This window comes from Triticum aestivum, chromosome 5A, assembly GCF_018294505.1.
Source record: "Triticum aestivum cultivar Chinese Spring chromosome 5A, IWGSC CS RefSeq v2.1, whole genome shotgun sequence".
NCBI lineage: Eukaryota > Viridiplantae > Streptophyta > Magnoliopsida > Poales > Poaceae > Triticum > Triticum aestivum.
In genome coordinates, this window is record NC_057806.1 from 455317564 (window position 1) to 455336696 (window position 19133).

At 47.5% G+C, this 19133-nt stretch overlaps 3 protein-coding genes and 1 non-coding gene across 4 annotated transcripts; 2 read left to right on the top strand and 2 right to left on the bottom strand.

The window, feature by feature from the left end:
• The first annotated feature begins 3378 nt into the window (after positions 1-3378).
• Positions 3379-8554, top strand: LOC123103968 (protein WEAK CHLOROPLAST MOVEMENT UNDER BLUE LIGHT 1). Its single transcript, XM_044525674.1, has 3 exons — positions 3379-3725; positions 5875-6514; positions 6602-8554. Exons 2-3 carry the CDS (start codon positions 5945-5947, stop codon positions 8402-8404), a joined length of 2373 nt encoding a protein of 790 aa, XP_044381609.1. The 5' UTR covers positions 3379-3725; positions 5875-5944; the 3' UTR covers positions 8405-8554.
• A 206-nt stretch (positions 8555-8760) lies between these two features.
• On the bottom strand, positions 8761-10793 carry LOC123107153 (galactoside 2-alpha-L-fucosyltransferase-like). Its single transcript, XM_044529157.1, has 2 exons — positions 10523-10793; positions 8761-10420 (listed from the first exon to the last, which is right to left on the bottom strand). Exons 1-2 carry the CDS (start codon positions 10719-10721, stop codon positions 8946-8948), a joined length of 1674 nt encoding a protein of 557 aa, XP_044385092.1. The 5' UTR covers positions 10722-10793; the 3' UTR covers positions 8761-8945.
• A 3243-nt stretch (positions 10794-14036) lies between these two features.
• Positions 14037-14110, bottom strand: TRNAN-GUU (transfer RNA asparagine (anticodon GUU)). Its single transcript has one exon. It is a non-coding gene; the product is annotated as a tRNA-Asn (tRNA).
• Positions 14111-15093: 983 nt separating this feature from the next.
• On the top strand, positions 15094-18007 carry LOC123107154 (probable LRR receptor-like serine/threonine-protein kinase At1g67720). Its single transcript, XM_044529158.1, has 9 exons — positions 15094-15382; positions 15478-16030; positions 16141-16604; positions 16724-16859; positions 16945-17016; positions 17102-17170; positions 17312-17383; positions 17536-17604; positions 17720-18007. The coding sequence occupies exons 1-9, from the start codon at positions 15304-15306 to the stop codon at positions 17751-17753; spliced, it is 1548 nt and encodes a 515-aa protein (XP_044385093.1). The 5' UTR covers positions 15094-15303; the 3' UTR covers positions 17754-18007.
• The last annotated feature ends 1126 nt before the right edge of the window (positions 18008-19133 follow it).

Genomic DNA, 19133 nt, shown 5'->3' on the forward strand with positions numbered 1-19133 from the left:
CTTCTTGATCATAGATTTTTGACCGTGCTTTTGCCTTCTCTTCTCGCTCTCATTTGCGTATGTTAGCCACCATATATGCTAGTCGCTTGCTGCAGCTCCACCTCATACCTTTACCTTACCCATAAGCTTAAATAGTCTTGATCGCGAGGGTGTGAGATTGCTGAGTCCCCGTGACTCACAGATACTTCCAAAACCAGCTTGCAGGTGTCGATGAGTCCGTGTAGATGATGCAACCAAGCTCAGGAGGAGCTCGATGAAGATCTTGTCCTTTGTGTTGTTTCGTTCTAGTTGGTCAGTAGTGGAGCCCAGTTGGGGTCGATCGGAGACCTTTGTCGCATTTGGGGTTCTTCTTTTATTTTGGTTCCGTAGTCGGACCTTGATTGTATCTGAATGATGTAATGCTTTATTCTTGTATTTGTGTGAAGTGGCGATTGTAAGCCAACTATGTATCTCTTTCCCTTATGTATTACATGGGTTGTGTGAAGATTACCTCACTTACGACATTGCTTTCAATGCGGTTATGTCTCTAAGTCGTGCTTCGACACGTGGGAGATATAGCCGCATCGAGGGCGTTACACCTCACCGGCCACGTATCGCCACGAATCGATACCGCATCTCTCCTCGACGGTCGTCTGGGGCTGTCCGGCCCAAAATGGTGCTAGACAGTTCAGCAACCACTGCCAGTTGGAGAAGCTGATTTAGCTGTTGAACGGAAGGAAATCGCTGCATGGAGTGAGAAGCTACGAAGAGAAGCTGGATCTGTGAAGTTTTGTGAACTTATAGGGTATCCGAACACACCCTTAATCATCCCTGAAAAATGTAGCATGGAGGTGATTACTCCCTACAAAAAGCCATTTCCATTGGGAAAAATGGGAGATTTGCCCATGTAAATTTATTTTTGTCTGATTTATTCTTCACCAGGGCCCGATCTCAAGGAAAAATTGCCATCACCAAAACTCTTGCCCTCCCTCTCCCCCTCTCACCCTTCCCGAAGTTCATTTTGAGAATAGACAAGACAAATATATCTGAAACTATGCCCTATAAAAAAACACATGACATATGCAGTAATTATTACTATGATATCTGCAATTTCCATGGTATGAATAAATCAATCGCCATGTTATTTACAAATAATTTGCCCGTGGTCCAGTAGATACAAAAAAACATGCACAAGGACATTGCCATGAAATAATAGTTGCCATCATTGTGATGATTAATTTTCCATTATATATGTAATAAAAACTATAGAACTCATACGTTGAGCAAAACACACAAAAGAACACAAAACAAATTGCAATGATTTATGGAAATAATTTTTGCCATGTGGAAAATTTATGAAAATTGCCATTTGAGTAGTACACAATTATTTAAAAAATCCAACATTATAATTTATGTTCTCTAAAATGATAGCAAAATTAGGAAACACAAAATAACAATAAAGATATAGCAACTTTAAAAAATCTTTATAAGTCATGGCAAATGCGGAAAAAAATTCGATCAATGACATGGCAAATGTATAAATTTTGACAAATAGGTTCACATGGGCTACTTTAAAAAAATTGCCATGCCAATTGTAGAAAACAAAAAAATTGTAAATTTTGCCATGTGAGTAGGACACATGATGGCAAAATTAGGAAAAACAGATCACGAAATAGATATGGCAACTTTTAAAAAAATAATCTATATAGGACATGGTAATGGGGAAATAAAAATCATTGGTGACATGGTAAATGTATATATTTTGAGAAAAAGAGGGTCACTTGGCAAACTATAAAATGTTGTTATCGTAAATTAGCCATGGCAAATGCAGAGAGATAAAATTCTAGGTTTTGAGTATATCCAGAAGTTTGATCTCGAAAGGCAGCAATTCCAAGGCCCACTTAGCGGTTAGGCCAGCCGCATCCCTGTTGTTGATTACATCAGACAGGGGGACTTTGCTTTCTACCGTTATGGGGCAGGCCTGAAAAAAAGTGCTACAGTTTTCGGGATGCCATAAACTCCACATATGTGATCTTTTGATATTGCAAATATCTGGTTTTGCACGGAGAAAGCATCTCTGAAAACATAGTACTGGTCTCTAGACTTTGTATGTGTGTCCTTCCTCCTCGCATTCAACCACTAGGACTGCACTGACCACCCTGTTGGTTCCCTCTACACTCTGAAGGTTGTCAGCTCCTCCTAGCCATGACTAGAAGCTATGCCCTGGAGGATGAGCTCGCCGCGATGAACTCCTGATTGCCGAAGTCGACAATCCGGCCTACAACGAAGGGTTTGGCGAGCCCGATACGGCCCACCAAATCAGTGATGTAGCACATCACGTTGGACGCAAACATCTGCCCTAGCGCGAAGACGCCGACGTGAACTGTATAACTCATCTGATCTCCGAGCTCGCCTAGCATGTCTCGTTCCTGGAGCGCCACCGTCGAAATATTTTTTGGTAGATCCTTCCCTATGGTATTATGGCTAGGCGAGTAGAGCATAGAGGGAACATGAGAAGATTTACCTAGGTTCAAGCCCTCACGGTGGAGATAAAACCCTACTTCTTTCTCGCATGTATTGACTGAGTATATGGTTGTACAATAACGATGGAGAGATTAAGTATTAACTATATGGCTCTTCTCTTATCGACTAGCCTAGCCCTGACTTATATGGGTACTGAGGGTGAAGCTTGTGCCTTCGTTTAAAAAAAAACAATATTGAGGGTGTAAATTTTGATGGATTTAGAAATAACTTAACAAAATGGAAATAACTTTTTTATTTATTCAATCCTTTTTAAAAGGCCAACTAAATTCACATTATCAGCTCACCCTAATTAATTACTCCCTATGTCCTTAAATATAAATCTTTCTAGAGTTTTCAAATGGACTACCACATACAGATTTATATAGACATATTTTAGAGTGTAGATTCTCTCGTTTTGTTTTGTTCCGTGTGTAGTCATTTGTTAAAATATCTAAAAAGACAAATATTTTTAGGAATATATAGACATATTTGGAGTGGTAGAAGTATATTTTTGGCTATGTTGCCAAAAGAAAAAACAGTGTGGACCTTAAGCGTCTCGACTCCATGTCCTGTTTTTCCCCCACATCGCCCAATCGCGAAGAAGGGAGCGAGGGCCGCCGCCGCCGCCGCCGATGTTTCTCATGCCGTCCCACGACGCCGGCCTGCTGCCTCGCCCGATGTTGCACTTCTTAAAGCCGCACTCTCCCCGTCCACCCATCAAATCTCCTCGCCGACGCTATCGGCGCCGATGCCGAGCACAGACGCCACTACACCCATCGGCAGCAGGTGCGGCGGCGGGGGGCAGTATCAGCAGCGGCGGAGAGCACAGGAGGGATTAATGTTGTAGGGGGGGGGGGGGGGGGGGGGGGTGCGACGGCGGCGAAGGCCTGGGAAGCGGCGGCGCATCTCAAGGTCTCCGTTCGCTCCGCACATGGGGTTAGGCTTGTGGTGGAGTTCGAGCATGGAACAAGCGGGCGAACAAGGCAGCCTCCTGCCCATATTCGCATGGTTAAATTGTGGAACCCCAAGAATAGGCGAACGCTTATCTTTTGGTGGATTCGGGGGCCTCCATGCTTGGCGCGCGGCATTGCCTCCTCACCATCCCCCTCTCTTTCTCCGCCCGACTCCCCCAGCCCCGATTCCAGTCCCAAATCGTCTCCTTTCCCCATCCATCGAGGAGCTTCTTGGCAAGATGGGGAGGAAGGAGAAGGGATTCATGTGAGGTATTGCAATTTTCTCCATGTCCTGCCTTTCTATTAGCTTGATTTGTTTGCTCGTTGTAGTTTTCTGTTACAACATGATCTGCATTTGTTCAATCCGGGCACAAATTCCATGTATTTGTGCAGTTCACCTGGATAGAGTGGGGCTTTCTCTTGCTGGAAACTGTCAAATCGTTGCAAGACCCATGCGAAGTTAACAATCTTGCCTTTTTGTGCTATAATTGCTCTTTTTTGTTGTTAACTTTGGCCGTTTCACTGGCCTAATGGGAATTGTTCAGTTGGGCCTAGGACGAGTGTTTGACAAAAAACTACCACTTTAAGGGTCGTCGTTCCACAGAACTACCATTTTTTAAAAAGTGATCGAAAACTATCAAAAATTCTTAATTTTGTGACTAAAAACTACCAGTTTCACTTGATGATCGTTTTAGACGATTTAAACAGAAAACTGACAAAACTGGCCCACCCGTCAGGGCTAATGTGGCTGAAAAGTCAATGCCAGGGGAGACTGGCCCACCCGCAGCCGTCGCCTCCCACCTCTCACCCCCACCCGCGCTGCAGATCGACGCCGCCGGACCTGTCCCCCGTCTCGCCGCCGGACCCGTCCCCCCGTCTCGCCGCCGATGGACTCCCGGGGTCCGACGCCTGCTCCCGTCTCTGTCACGGACGCGCCCAAGGCTCCCAAGAAGCAGGCGCGCCACCGGCCTGTAGCGGACGCGCCCGGACCGGCTGCCAAGGACGCGAGTCCGATGACTTGCCGCCGCCGCCCAGTGCCCACACGCGATAGCTCTCCAGGCGCAGGGGCATGGGCTGTCTCGCGCACCAAGACAAGCGGGCGACGGCGCTAGGCACCAGCGACGGGAGGCGGAGATGAGGGGCGACCGAAGGGAACTCCGGCGAGGCGGCGGACGCGAGGCAGCGGATCTGGTCGGCGACGAGCTGCTCAACCTGCTCGCCGCCAGCCCCGACGGACTAGCTTCCGGCAGCAAGGGCTCGCCGCGACGGTGGTCCTGATTCCGGGGGAGGGAGAGCCTGCCTTCGGTGGCAACCAGGATGACGACGACGTGGAGGACGCCTCGCCGGGCAGCAAGGATCTGGCGACCACAGCGTGCAGCAGGGGCGTCTCCCCGGCGGGCGTGTCACCGGAGTTTGACCTCCTTTCCTCCCATGCACAGAAGCTGTTTGTGAAAATGCCAAAGAAAGATAGAGAGAGGAGGAAGAAGAATAACGTGTGGGTCCCACCTGTAATAACGGTCAACTGAACGGTCAACATGTTTAAATCGTTTAAACTGTCTATTACCTGAAACTGGTAGTTTTTAGTCACAAAATTAAGATTTTTTGGTAGTTTTCGACCACTTTTTAAAAAGTGGTAGTTCTGTGGGACGACGACCCCTAAAGTGGTAGTTTTTTGTCAAACACTCGGCCTAGGACCCCTGGTTAGTCCTTTTCAAACAAAATTAACAATCTCGGCAACAATTTTAAGTGTAAGGAAGAATGTGAAATGATAGATGAGGATTGCACACGATATTACATTGTACAGGTTGATGCTTTTCAAACTATAAGCTCTTTACCTGGTATTACACAATCTTATGTAAGTGAATGCACAAGCTTAGATAAGCCAGAGTAGCCCTCAAAAGGTCATGGTGGCTATCGTCTTAGAAACTAAAGTATTTGCAAAATATAAGTGCCTTATCCTGAGTTCATCGAGATGCATAGCTTATCTCGTCTGCTTGGAGATCAGATGGCCAGCACGCAGTTCACCTAGCAACTTGACTAGACGTGTATTTTTGCCAGCACAAAGGGCCAACTAACAACACAAATAAGAATTGGGCAGACGCTCTGCCATCAAATATATATATATATATATATATATATATATATTTGATTAATTCTATTGATGTAAATACTAAAAGTGCGCATGGAGTTTTCTGGTAGAGCTCTACTGCTCTTGTCCTCTTATGAAAGTTGACATAAATTGACTTGATATATGAGAAGTGCTGAACTCATACGAAATTATTAAGATTTATAAGTGTATGCATCCTTTCTGGTTGCCAGTCAAGCAATGCTAACCTACCTCATATAATTTTGGTAGTCATGATTCCTGAACATATATCAGCATAATGTTTCATTTATTAACTTGCTAGTTACTTTTCAGGTACCCAATAGTAATGCTATCCATGATAATTATTTGAACTCACCATCGCGTAATTCCTGCATGCCGTGGGATGGAGGAACTGAATGTTGAAGGAGCGCAGAAAGTGGAGGAACTGAATGTCAAAGGGGTGCAGCAAGAGGAGGAACTGAATGTTAAAGGGGTACATCAAGTAGCTGTTGTTCCAGACACTGCCGGCTCACTGGAAAACTTGACTGATTCAAAGCCTCTTGTTTCTGTTGTTTTTACTGAAAGTTCCCCAGATGGTCATAACAGACATTTAAGTGAAGATTTAAGTTCGCTTACAATTAATAATATACGTGTGAATGGGGAGGAGATTTGCCACAACCAATCTAAGGGGAATGGTCACAATAGAAATTTCAGTGAAGATATAGGTTCCCTTACAATTAATGAATGTCGTGCAAACAAAGTAGAGGAAAATTGTCATGACCAGCTTGAAGGGAAGGAACAACAACAAATTAGTCGCCATAACTCAGCTGAAAGAAACATTTTTAAGGCAGCGGAGATCGCCGAACGTTTCATTCAGGCTCTAGATAATAGAGTTCTTGTTGAAACTGCAGCACCGATTGAATCTGTTAAAGATGCTGTTAGCAAATTTGGAGGGATTCTTGACTGGAAAGAGGTGATGGCTCTTTTTCTCAAATGTTTATTGTACTTCTTATTGCCTTGTCTTGGCTCTACAAGCTTATGATTTTAATACCTTTTTCAGAGGCGTAAAAATGTTCAACTCAAACTTGACAAGGTGCGGGAAGAAGGCCCCGAGTACCAGAGAAGATTCATAGCTGAAGAAGTTGAGAAAAGCAAAGTTCTGCAGGAGCTGTGTAGCACCAGGCGGATCATAGAAGGGCTGAAATTAAGCCTGGAGAAAGCACAAACTGGAGCATTGCAAGCACAGCAAGATGCAGAGCTCGCTGAGATACGATACAAAGAGATACAACAGGGTATTGCTCGCAAAGAGAGTGCTGCAGTGAAGGCAGAGATTGTTCTTGCCAAAGAACGCTACGCGACTGCCTTAGCAGACTTGCAGTCAGTTAAAGAGGAGCTAGAGCAGCTTGAGAAGGAACACACAGCTTTAATTACACATAGGGAGAATGCTGAGATTAGAGCACATGAATCCACTGCCGCGTCTCAGGAGATTGAGAAGATCGTGGAGGACCTTACCCTTGAGCTCATCTCACTGAAAGAGTCACTTACCTCTTCGCACGCTACCCACATTATAGCAGAGGAGCGAAGAATAAATGTGGCTTTGGCGTATGAGCAAGAAAAGCTGGATTCGCAGAATGAGTTGAAGCAAGCTGAGGAGGAGATTCAAAAGCTGAATGGCGAGATCTCGGCCAATAAAGATCTTGAGTCTAAGCTAGAAGCTGCTTCTGCGTTGCTGGCAAATCTGCAAAGTGACTTTACTGCTTATATGGAAGGGATACTGCCTGAGAAGGAAAGCGAGGTTGGAGAGAAAGTGCGATCCATGGTTAGTGTCCAGATGAAGCTGGCAAAGACCAGGAAAGAGCTTGACGATATGAGGACAAACATCGAAACGGACAAGGATGAGGTGAAAGGGCTGTGGAATACTGCTGCTGCATTACGAGCTGATCTAGAGAAGGAGAAGGCAGACCTCACAGCATTGAAAGATAAAGTGCATCATGCAACAGTTTCTGTCTCGTCTCTCCAGGAAGAACTGAGAAAGACGATGCGTGAACTCAGCGTTGTACAGGAGAGAACAGAAGCGGCTAAAATGCCCATAGAGCTACAGAAGGCTACTCAAGAAACACAACTAGCAAAGGCGAAGGCTCGGTTGGCCTGCGATGAGGTTACAAGGGCTAGTGAAGAGGCAGACCGAGCTAAGGCAGATGTCAACATTGTCCAGTTGAAGCAAGAAGCAGTTTCAAGGGAGATACTCGCGGTTAAAGCATCAGAAGAGATTGCAATGGCCTCAGCAAATGCACTGCAAGAATACAAAGAGGAGGGAGAAATAGATCCCCAAGCTAACCGAGGAAGTGACAAGAGCATGATGGTACCACTTGAAGACTACGATGCGTTGAACAAGAGAGCAAAGGAAGCCGATGACCGAGCTAAGAAGCGGGTTATGGAGGCAGTTGAGAAGATCAAGGAGGCCAAGGAGGGAGAGGTGAGGAGCTTGGATAAGTTGCATCAGCTGACCAAACAGATTGATGAAAGGAGGGAGGCGCTGAGGGACGCGCATGAGAAAGTCATCACAGCACAAGACAACAAGTTGACAATGGAGAACGAGCTGAGGAAAAGAAGAGCCAAGCATGGCCAACATTACACGGCGGGCGATGCCGATCTCGCGATTCCCGGTGTCTGCCTTCTGAATGATAGTGCATGCTCTTTTGATGCAGCGGGATCGTCTGCTTCTCATGCGCAAGGAGGAGGCCTAGGTAGAGCCGACACCATCGCGACAACTGCAGCAGCAGAGCCAAAGGCGCGGAAGTCCTTCTTCCCTCGCTCCATAGCGATGATGTTCATGAATAGGAAGAAGACACATTCGAAGTGAACCTCCGTAGTTTGCTGATTTCCTATGGTATGATCCCTCTGTACATGTATCAAGTAGGTTACACAATTTTTTTCACACCGATTGTACTTATCGTTCAGAAATGAAATCTGATTTCGTCGGTCTGAGCTTGTCACCAACCTTGCAATCTTTTCTCTTTGTCAATGAAGCTGTCTTCGTTAGAATCAGAAGAAGCATACCTCTGAACCTGTTGACAGTGTTTTCTTTTCGTCATTTAGCTTGACGATTTGTTATCTTTCACATGAGCATTTCTGTCTCTGATGGTTTCCAGAGGCTCTACTGCTCCCAGAATGCAAATTAATAAGTCCAAAAAACAGTAAGGCATCAGAGCTGTCTGAGAATTTATAAAGCCATAATAAAATGAAATGTGTTGGGTCTATATTCCTTTTGCTTAAAGTAAGTAAGAACATTTAGCAAAACAACTACACTATTATTTTTGGTTGAACAAGAGAAGTTCACACAACACCGTTGAATCACTCTGCAGCCCTTTCCTGCTTGTAAATTTATGGGGCCATTTGAAAAATCAGTCAAATAGTTTGAGGCCATCGCCGACGTCTTCGCAGTGCCTGACGTGCCGGAGAACGGCGCCGAGGTCCCCCTTCTTCTTGGCCCTGCAGTCGTAGCTCGGCGCCGCGTGGAAGCACGGCTCCATGGACGCCGCCTGCACACAGGGCTGGTCGGCCGCCGTCTGGTTCCTCGGCGCCAGCAGCAGCCACGGCTTCACCCCGGCGAGCCCGTGCCCGACGTACCCCACGGTGGACCAGCCGCTCACCACCGACACGTCGCAGTAGCTCTGCAGGAACATCTCCACCACCGCCTTCTGGTTGCGCGAGAGGTTCCCAGCGCCGCCGCCGACGGGCTGCAGCACGCTGACGGTCTCCCCGGTCACTGTCGCGTGCTCGTAGTACGTGGACCTGAGCTTCTCGGCGTACTCCGGGTGCTCTGAGCTGACGAGCACCGCCTTGGACGCCGCCGCCTCATGGAGGACGCCCGGGGTCGTGTCGACCGCCGGCAGGATCTTCTCCTGGCTCGTCGTGCATGCCGAGACCTGCTTGAAGTACTCCTCGAACGGCACGGGGTTCCAGGCGAAGGTGGTGATCTGCAGCCCGATCTTTTCTTGGAAGCTGCTGCCCATGTACGACGTGTAGTAGCTCGTGATGAGCTGCCACACCTCGTTGGACGGGTGGAAGAGGTACCTCCCGACGTGGTGGAACGCCGTGTCGCTCGCCGGGAACATCCACCGGAGCTCCTCCTCGAACCGCGGCACCAGGAACAGCCCCGGCGCGAAGTAGAGGTTGGAGCGCAGGATCACCCAGTTGACGTTGCCGAGGACGGCCTGGTCGTCGTCGCAGAAGAAGAGCTGCTCCGCCTGCCGGTAGTCGTGCTCCAGGTGCACGTACGCGTACGGCGGCAGCGACTCCGCCCGCAACCCCAAGCCGGCGGTGGGCTCGCCGTCGCTCTTGTCCTTGTTGGCGGGCCGGATGAAGTTCCCGTAGCTGCGGTCGCTGCCGCGGCGGAGCCCCTTGATGCGGTCGGCGAGGAAGCCCCCGGCGGGGAGCTCCCACGTGGCGCCCGGGAAGGGCTCGCAGAAGAGGCCGGCCATGTCGTCGGCGAGCTGCAGGAGGAGGACGCGGCGGGTGAGCAGCGCGTAGAGGAAGGCGGACGCGATGGAGAGCACGCGGTCGCCGATGTGGCCCGAGGTGGGCGCCCACACGAGGTAGCGGCACTCCACGAGGCCCATGCTGTGCGGGGAGGGCAGCTGCATCAGCGACTTGTTGTAGGAGAGCGTGCCCGGGCCGCACTTGCGGTGGAGCGCCTCGTACTTGCGCAGCCGGGACGCCAGGTACGGCGACGGCGAGTGCGGCGACGCCCTGCGGCGGTGGAGGGACGACGCGTACCGGCTCAGGCAGGCGCCCTCGCTGATGTCCGGCGACAGGAGCCCGCCGAGCAGCCTGTCCCGGCTCGCCGCTGAAGACTCTGGCTGAGCCGTCGCATTCTCTGAAGGAAACCATCGTTCGTCAAGGAGTGAGTGAGTGAGTGGACATATATATGCCATATGATCATGGTCATGTGTGAAAATGCGATCGTTGTGTCATGTACCGTGGCGCGAGGTGACGCTGACGCCCAGATGCCACACGTCCGAGAGGTTGGGGGAGAGCGCGAGGAAGAGCGGCAGGGAGAAGAAGCAGAGCGCCAGGAGCAGCCCGACGACGAGCCACACGGCGCTCCTCGTGGCTGCCGGTGGCTGCGGCGGCGGCGGCCGGCGGGACACCCGCGTCGTCGCCGGCTTGCTCTCCATTGATTGGATTCTTCCTTCGCCGCGATGGAGCGCCTTGCTTGTGCAGGAGCTCAACCGAGCATGCTTGGAAGTCACTAGCCCAGCCGAGTAAAGTTGACGGGGAATGCAGACTTTGGGGTTTCACCTTTTTGCCGATCCAAGTAACGACGGACGTATACGACGTTGTGTCAGATGCAAACTTGCGTTGTTTATGCGTAGACTCTCGCATTTCTCTTCTTTCAACTGCTTCGCAGTGAATTCAGCGCCTCGAGCTGAGTGAGTGGCCGGTGTTCTCTGTGAACATCGAGCTGCTGTCATGTCGCACGCAGTTGCTTTCTCTTTCTTCAAAAAGGCCAAAGCTCGTGAAAGTCCTCTTCTGCGCCCCCGAGCTCGGGGATGAATAGTAAAAAATCTAAATTTCTTCTGGGCAAACTTCAACAAATGTTTTGTAACTTTGACAAATTTCATCACGAAATGATATCCACAAGATCAATGATTTCCAGCGTGGATCCACATTCGCTCCACAAGATCACTGAGCAATCATACAGAGATACGAGTAAACACAGATCAATTAATCGATCGGCAGCCAATTAGCTGTACTTTATGGTCTCCCTGGACACTTTATGGCAACACTTTATGGTCTAAGTTCTTGCTGATAAATTATTTATCCTCTTCCTGGACATTATCACAGCTACAGGATGAACTCATGTTCATTTAGAATACAGTCCTACGTATGCTCCTGCTCATAATTTGGAATGTTCGGCTCATGAAACTACGGCCCTTTGAAGAACTATTTACAGTTTCTTTAGACATTATTTTCAATTTTTATGTTTCTTATTGGGAGAAAAAAATCATTTACTTATAAGACCAACTGTTTTTTCTGCGGGGTAAAATATTGGACCAGCAAAAACGTTATGTTTCTTATTGGGAGAAAAAATCATTTACTTATAAGACCAACTGTTTTTAAGTTCTTGCTGATAAATTATTTATCCTCTCCCTGGACATTAGCACAGCTACAGGATGAACTCATGTTCATTTAGAATACAGTCCTACGTATGCTCCTGCTCATAATTTGGAATGTTCGGCTCATGAAACTACGGCCCTTTGAAGAACTATTTACAGTTTCTTTAGACATTATTTTCAACTTTTATGTTTCTTATTGGGAGGAAAAAATCATTTACTTATAAGACCAACTGTTTTTTCTGCGGGGTAAAATATTGGACCAGCAAAAACGTTATGTTTCTTATTGGGAGAAAAAATCATTTACTTATAAGACCAACTGTTTTTAAGTTCTTGCTGATAAATTATTTATCCTCTCCCTGGACATTAGCACAGCTACAGGATGAACTCATGTTCATTTAGAATACAGTCCTACGTATGCTACTGCTCATAATTTGGAATGTTCGGCTCATGAAACTACGGCCCTTTGAAGAACTATTTACAGTTTCTTTAGACATTATTTTCAACTTTTATGTTTCTTATTGGGAGGAAAAAATCATTTACTTATAAGACCAACTGTTTTTTCTGCGGGGTAAAATATTGGACCAGCAAAAACGTTATGTTTCTTATTGGGAGAAAAAATCATTTACTTATAAGACCAACTGTTTTTAAGTTCTTGCTGATAAATTATTTATCCTCTCCCTGGACATTAGCACAGCTACAGGATGAACTCATGTTCATTTAGAATACAGTCCTACGTATGCTCCTGCTCATAATTTGGAATGTTCGGCTCATGAAACTACGGCCCTTTGAAGAACTATTTACAGTTTCTTTAGACATTATTTTCAATTTTTATGTTTCTTATTGGGAGAAAAAAATCATTTACTTATAAGACCAACTGTTTTTTCTGCGGGGTAAAATATTGGACCAGCAAAAACGTTATGTTTCTTATTGGGAGAAAAAATCATTTACTTATAAGACCAACTGTTTTTAAGTTCTTGCTGATAAATTATTTATCCTCTCCCTGGACATTAGCACAGCTACAGGATGAACTCATGTTCATTTAGAATACAGTCCTACGTATGCTCCTGCTCATAATTTGGAATGTTCGGCTCATGAAACTACGGCCCTTTGAAGAACTATTTACAGTTTCTTTAGACATTATTTTCAACTTTTATGTTTCTTATTGGGAGGAAAAAATCATTTACTTATAAGACCAACTGTTTTTTCTGCGGGGTAAAATATTGGACCAGCAAAAACGTTATGTTTCTTATTGGGAGAAAAAATCATTTACTTATAAGACCAACTGTTTTTAAGTTCTTGCTGATAAATTATTTATCCTCTCCCTGGACATTAGCACAGCTACAGGATGAACTCATGTTCATTTAGAATACAGTCCTACGTATGCTCCTGCTCATAATTTGGAATGTTCGGCTCATGAAACTACGGCCCTTTGAAGAACTATTTACAGTTTCTTTAGACATTATTTTCAACTTTTATGTTTCTTATTGGGAGGAAAAAATCATTTACTTATAAGACCAACTGTTTTTTCTGCGGGGTAAAATATTGGACCAGCAAAAACGTTATGTTTCTTATTGGGAGAAAAAATCATTTACTTATAAGACCAACTGTTTTTAAGTTCTTGCTGATAAATTATTTATCCTCTCCCTGGACATTAGCACAGCTACAGGATGAACTCATGTTCATTTAGAATACAGTCCTACGTATGCTCCTGCTCATAATTTGGAATGTTCGGCTCATGAAACTACGGCCCTTTGAAGAACTATTTACAGTTTCTTTAGACATTATTTTCAACTTTTATGTTTCTTATTGGGAGAAAAAAATCATTTACTTATAAGACCAACTGTTTTTTCTGCGGGGTAAAATATTGGACCAGCAAAAACGTTATGTTTCTTATTGGGAGAAAAAATCATTTACTTATAAGACCAACTGTTTTTAAGTTCTTGCTGATAAATTATTTATCCTCTCCCTGGACATTAGCACAGCTACAGGATGAACTCATGTTCATTTAGAATATAGTCCTACGTATGCTCCTGCTCATAATTTGGAATGTTCGGCTCATGAAACTACGGCCCTTTGAAGAACTATTTACAGTTTCTTTAGACATTATTTTCAACTTTTATGTTTCTTATTGGGAGGAAAAAATCATTTACTTATAAGACCAACTGTTTTTTCTGCGGGGTAAAATATTGGACCAGCAAAAACGTTATGTTTCTTATTGGGAGAAAAAATCATTTACTTATAAGACCAACTATTTTTCCTGCGGGGTAAAATATTGGACCAGCAAAAACGTTATGTTTCTTATTGGGAGAAAAAATCATTTACTTATAAGACCAACTGTTTTTCCTGCGGGGTAAAATATTGGACCAGCAAAAACGCTAGAAGGAGGGCTTGAACCTCCGACCTTGTGGTTAACAGCCACACGCTCTGGCCAACTGAGCTATTCCAGCTTTAGTTTCTTTTTTAATGTTTAAAAGCTTTTGATAGCCAAGACATTTTTGTTTTGCATGATTTCAAAAGTTTACCGTTCAACATTTTAAGGACATAGAGACATGCAAGGCCGTGGCTCTTTCAAGGGTTCGTGGCCCTTCTGAAACTTATGGGTATGCATTTGATGCTTTTGATATGTATAAGATTTAGATTTCTGGCAACCTCTCTAATGCCGGTGTTTCTAGCATTCTTACTGATGACCTGCCTCATTCTGATTTGGATCCCTCCCTCTAGTTCATCAAATGTCGGCCGCTTGTCTAATGGGTAGAGGAGAGGAGAAGGATGAAGAGGAAAAAGTGGGTTCGTGGTGGCCGGTGAGGGTCCAAGGCTGAATTGGCCCCAAAAATCTGCCCTAGTCCGGCGTTTCCGGCGGCAGCGGGGCTGAGATTGCGGTGCCAATCATTGCCACGTTCAGTTGAACCGATGGAACCCTCCTGGGGGTCGTGTTGACACATCTCCGCGCCGCGTACAGCGTGCCGAGCCGCTGCTGCTGCCTGCCTGCCTGTGCAAAGTCTTATCCGCGTCTAGTATCTTCACAGAGATTCGGCTGCCGCGCGCACGGCGAACGCCCTGCCTGCCTTGGTCACTGGAGGTTCGTTGGGCAGTTGATGCGAGCACGTCGCCCTGCTCCTGAGACGGAACCAACGATCGGACGAGCACCCTCTACACATATACGTATCACAGAAAAGCAAGGGGAAAATACACATGGAATCGATACAAGCAAGGAACAAAAAACCCACGTCCAGGGAGGAACGCCAGACGCAACGAATCAACCCCAGCAGCCTCACCCTCACCCTCACGGCAAATGGCGATTCCACGACACCCAAACCCAGCGTTACGGTCACACGCACAGCAGCAGCAAACACCAGGGAGACGCCAACTGGGCGCAGATCGTGCGTGGACACTGCGTCGCACGGCAGCAGACTCCTAGCTGTGGGACGCACTCACCCGGAACGGGTCTCAACTTGTGGGCCACCAACCACCGAGAAATATTCTGTTTATTTGGACGGAGAACCTCTGAAGAAACTGCCGCCCCGCCGAGGCAAAACGACGCAGGGGTCGCGAGCCGGCAGCCCACAGCTCTTGTCCAGTCGTCGCCGGCTCCTCGACCCTCATCGCAGTTGCCGCCCCCGCGGTTGGCGCTTTCCCCCCGATGGTCGCCCCGCTCTCCCGAGTCCTCGCCGCCCTCCTCGTCATCGGCCTCCATGTCCACGCCGCCCACGCTCTCTCAGGTGGAGTAATCCGGCCATCATCCCAGGTTCTTGCTCCAGCCTCATCGGCATCCGTTCATGGACCTCACCGGCATTCCTTCGTTCGTTCGCCGCAGGGTACCAGATAAACTGCGGCGCGCGCGGCGAGCGCGTGGCCGGCAACGTGACATGGGTCCCGGACGGGCCGTTCGTGCGCGCCGGCAACGCCGCCGCCGTCCCGTCCCCGCCGCCCGGGATGCCGCCGATGCTCGCCTCGCTCCGCTACTTCCCGGACGCGTCCGCCGGGAAGCACTGCTACGTGCTCCCCGCCGCGAGGAAGGCCACGTACCTGGTCCGCACCACGTACTACTACGGCGGGTTCGACGGCGGCGACAGGCCGCCCGTGTTCGACCAGATCATCGAGGGCACGCGGTGGAGCGAGGTCGACACGGCGGCCGACTACGCCCGCGGCCGCGCCACCTACTTCGAGGCCGTCGTGCGCGCCACTGGCCGGCAGGTCAGCGTCTGCCTGGCCAGGAACGCGGCCACCGCGCCCACGTCCAGCCCCTTCATCTCCGCGCTCGAGGTGGTGCCGCTGGACGACTCGGTGTACAACGCCACCGACTTCTCCTCCTACGCCCTCAGCACCATCGCGCGCCACAGCTTCGGCCACCACGGCGACGCCCTCAGGTAACAGTCGGTCACCATGGCTGCCATGCCTCTGTTCTCCGCTGCAATCCGCATCACAGGTGTTCGATCATCCACGAATTCTTGATCACGCGAAATGCGCCATTCTGCAGCCAGCCAGGGGATGAGTTCAACCGGTACTGGGAGCCGTACAGCGACGGCGCCCCGGTGGTGGAGAGCCAGGGGAGCGTGGCGCCGGCGGCGTTCTGGAACAAGCCACCGGAGGAGGTGTTCCGGCGAGGACTGACGGCCAGCCGCGGGGACACCCTCGAGCTGCAGTGGCCGCCGGCGCCGCTGCCCAAGGCCAGCTACTACCTGGCGCTCTACTTCCAGGACAACCGGGCGCCGAGCCCGCTCAGCTGGAGGGTCTTCGACGTCGCCGTCAACGGCCAGGCCTTCTTCGCCGGCCTGAATGTCTCGACGGCGGGGTCAATGCTGTACGGCGCCGCATGGCCTCTGTCCGGGCAGACCAAGATCACGCTGACGCCCGCCCCGGGGTCGCCGGTCGGGCCGGTGATCAACGCGGCGGAGGTCATGATGGTTGTTCCGCTCGGAGGGAGGACGCATCCTAGAGATGGTAGTACTAACAGATCCGATCAATGCAGCAGCACCTTCCATTCGCCATGGCTGATCCAGTCCCTTTCCTCACGACAACTCTGTAAACCATTCGTGCATTTTATGAACGATTTGCTGCAGTGATCGGCATGGAGGGGCTCGCGAGAGGCTTCGCCAACCCGCCGTCGGACTGGAGCGGCGATCCTTGCTTGCCCGTGGGGAACTCGTGGACCGGTGTTTCCTGCAGCCAAGGCGCACTTGCTCGAGTAACTGCTCTGTAAGTTGCAAACAAGATCAGTATGTTCTTGCCAATTTCAGTCTCTCAACTATGGAGAATGAGCTTTGTGCATTTGCTGCTGCAGCAACCTCACCAATTTCAGTGTTGAAGGGTCGATATCTGACCACATTGCTAATCTGACTGCAATCTCCAGTGTGTAAGCTTCTTGACACAAACTGATGTCAGATCTGCATGCCAAATGAAAGATTGAGTGTTTTGATTGAAGAAATGTTTTGCTGCAGCTGGCTTGTGGGGAACAATCTGACAGGACAAATTCCAGTTATGAGCTCCCTGCATCATTTGGCATCTCTGTAAGTAGAAACATACTACATGATTATTTGCGCAAAAATGAATTTTTGTAGGTTCATAATTATACTACTACTGGTCGACAAAATGAAGATGCTGTCTGTTCCATTTCACTACTTAATCCGGGTTGCATTTCTGACCTGAAGGCACCTGGAGGACAACCAATTGGCAGGGCCGATTCCTCCGTCGCTCGGAGAACTTCCAAGACTTCAGGAACTGTAAGTGGCTTCAACATGCAGTCCATGCTTTGCCAGGCTGTTGCTGCATTATCCAGTCATGATGCTGCTCAATTGACATACATGTTGCAATTGAGCTATGTTGCAATTGAGCTCTGTTGCAATTTCTGACAACTTGAATTCTTGTTCAACAGGTTTGTGCAGAACAACAATTTACAGGGCAACATTCCGATCGGCCTCAACAGAACGAGCATTACATTCAAGTGAGTGATCACCGACATTGTACTACAGTATTATATTTTAGTGGAGCATTCTATTTTTGGAGAGCTTGTGATACCATATAGTCTTGCAGCGAATGACGAATTCATACTTTGACAGGTACACACCTGGGAATAACCTTAACCAACAATAATGTCGCAAGGAACAGAACATCAGATGTTCATGGGATAGTGAGAAGCCATTGACAGACAACAGTGTGAGAATGAGTACTGCACATGCATATCTAATTGGCAGAAGACAATGTTGGCTTATTTCTCTTTCGGTATTGCCAATGTTTTTGTTCTTTCTTGATTTTTTTGGGAGACAAAGGTGTTACTATTGTATATGCCAACTGTACACTATGAACTTCGTCGCACTTGATTCCATTTATTTATGTGTATATGTAAATATGTAAATTTGTAAATTTGTTAGAGAGGCAATCACATAATATGCTTTTTTTTATCAATGTGGATGCCAGAGGCAACCTCTCTATTCGAAGAAAGTTTAAGGCCTCATTTTTTCACGATTACAAGGAAGACGGACCCAAGTACACATAACAAAGTTCTCTGCTCTGATGCAGCTGGCGTCGAAACTATCTGACGCCGTGTGCACATCTTCTTACGGCACTCTTCCTCAATGCAGTTCTGTATGGTTCATTCGGTAGAATTTTCTTCCACACCATAGTCCGAAACAGAATGGCCTCCTTTGTATGTACTTCCGACAGGGTGCTTGATTTTCTCAGCACATACATAGCAATTTTCTATGTCATTCTTATATCCTGGGATGTACTTACACTCAACTTCTTGTTTACGGCCACCTATGAAAAAAATAACCGCGTTAGGGTTCCAAGAAGTAAATACAACCAGTCATGCCAAACATTCCATCAATGGTACTCTACAAGGAAATGGTATTCTTTCATGACAGTTAGGTACAGAAAAAGGGTCTACTTCAGTCCAAAACTAGTTTAGCATATTACACAAGGGTCAGAAACATAATAATTAGTACAAGAACAATGCATATTCCAGAGTTTCTGGAAAGAAAATAAAAACAATATGATGGCATCAAAGCCCGCGGATAAAAAGAAACGGAGCTTACCAGCACAGTTATCATCAACAATGTCGCATGCACTGACGCGATAATATCCATTGGAGGCATTGTCGTTATTATCCATTTCTGCCATCAACTCAGAAAAGAAGATTTGCTCTGACCCTGTGGCAACGTTCCTCGCCTTGAAGTTCATGTGCAAATAGGCGAAGTAGCCCTCGATGAAATCAAAAACATCGTTCAAGCGCACATGTGTAAACTCATAGCGATCCTGCGGATGGAAAGATTATAAGTTGGAAATCAAAATGGAGAATGTGAGCGAAAAGCACAGATATGAACAGAACATATTTTTCAGATAAAGGAAGAAACATGTAGGAACAGATAAAGCAATGCTTACAGGGTGACTCTTATGATAGAAAACCAAGGACATGTTGGCTCTCTTCTTGTATAGACGCCTCCAACGGGATATCCGTTCATCTGGTGTCAAAAA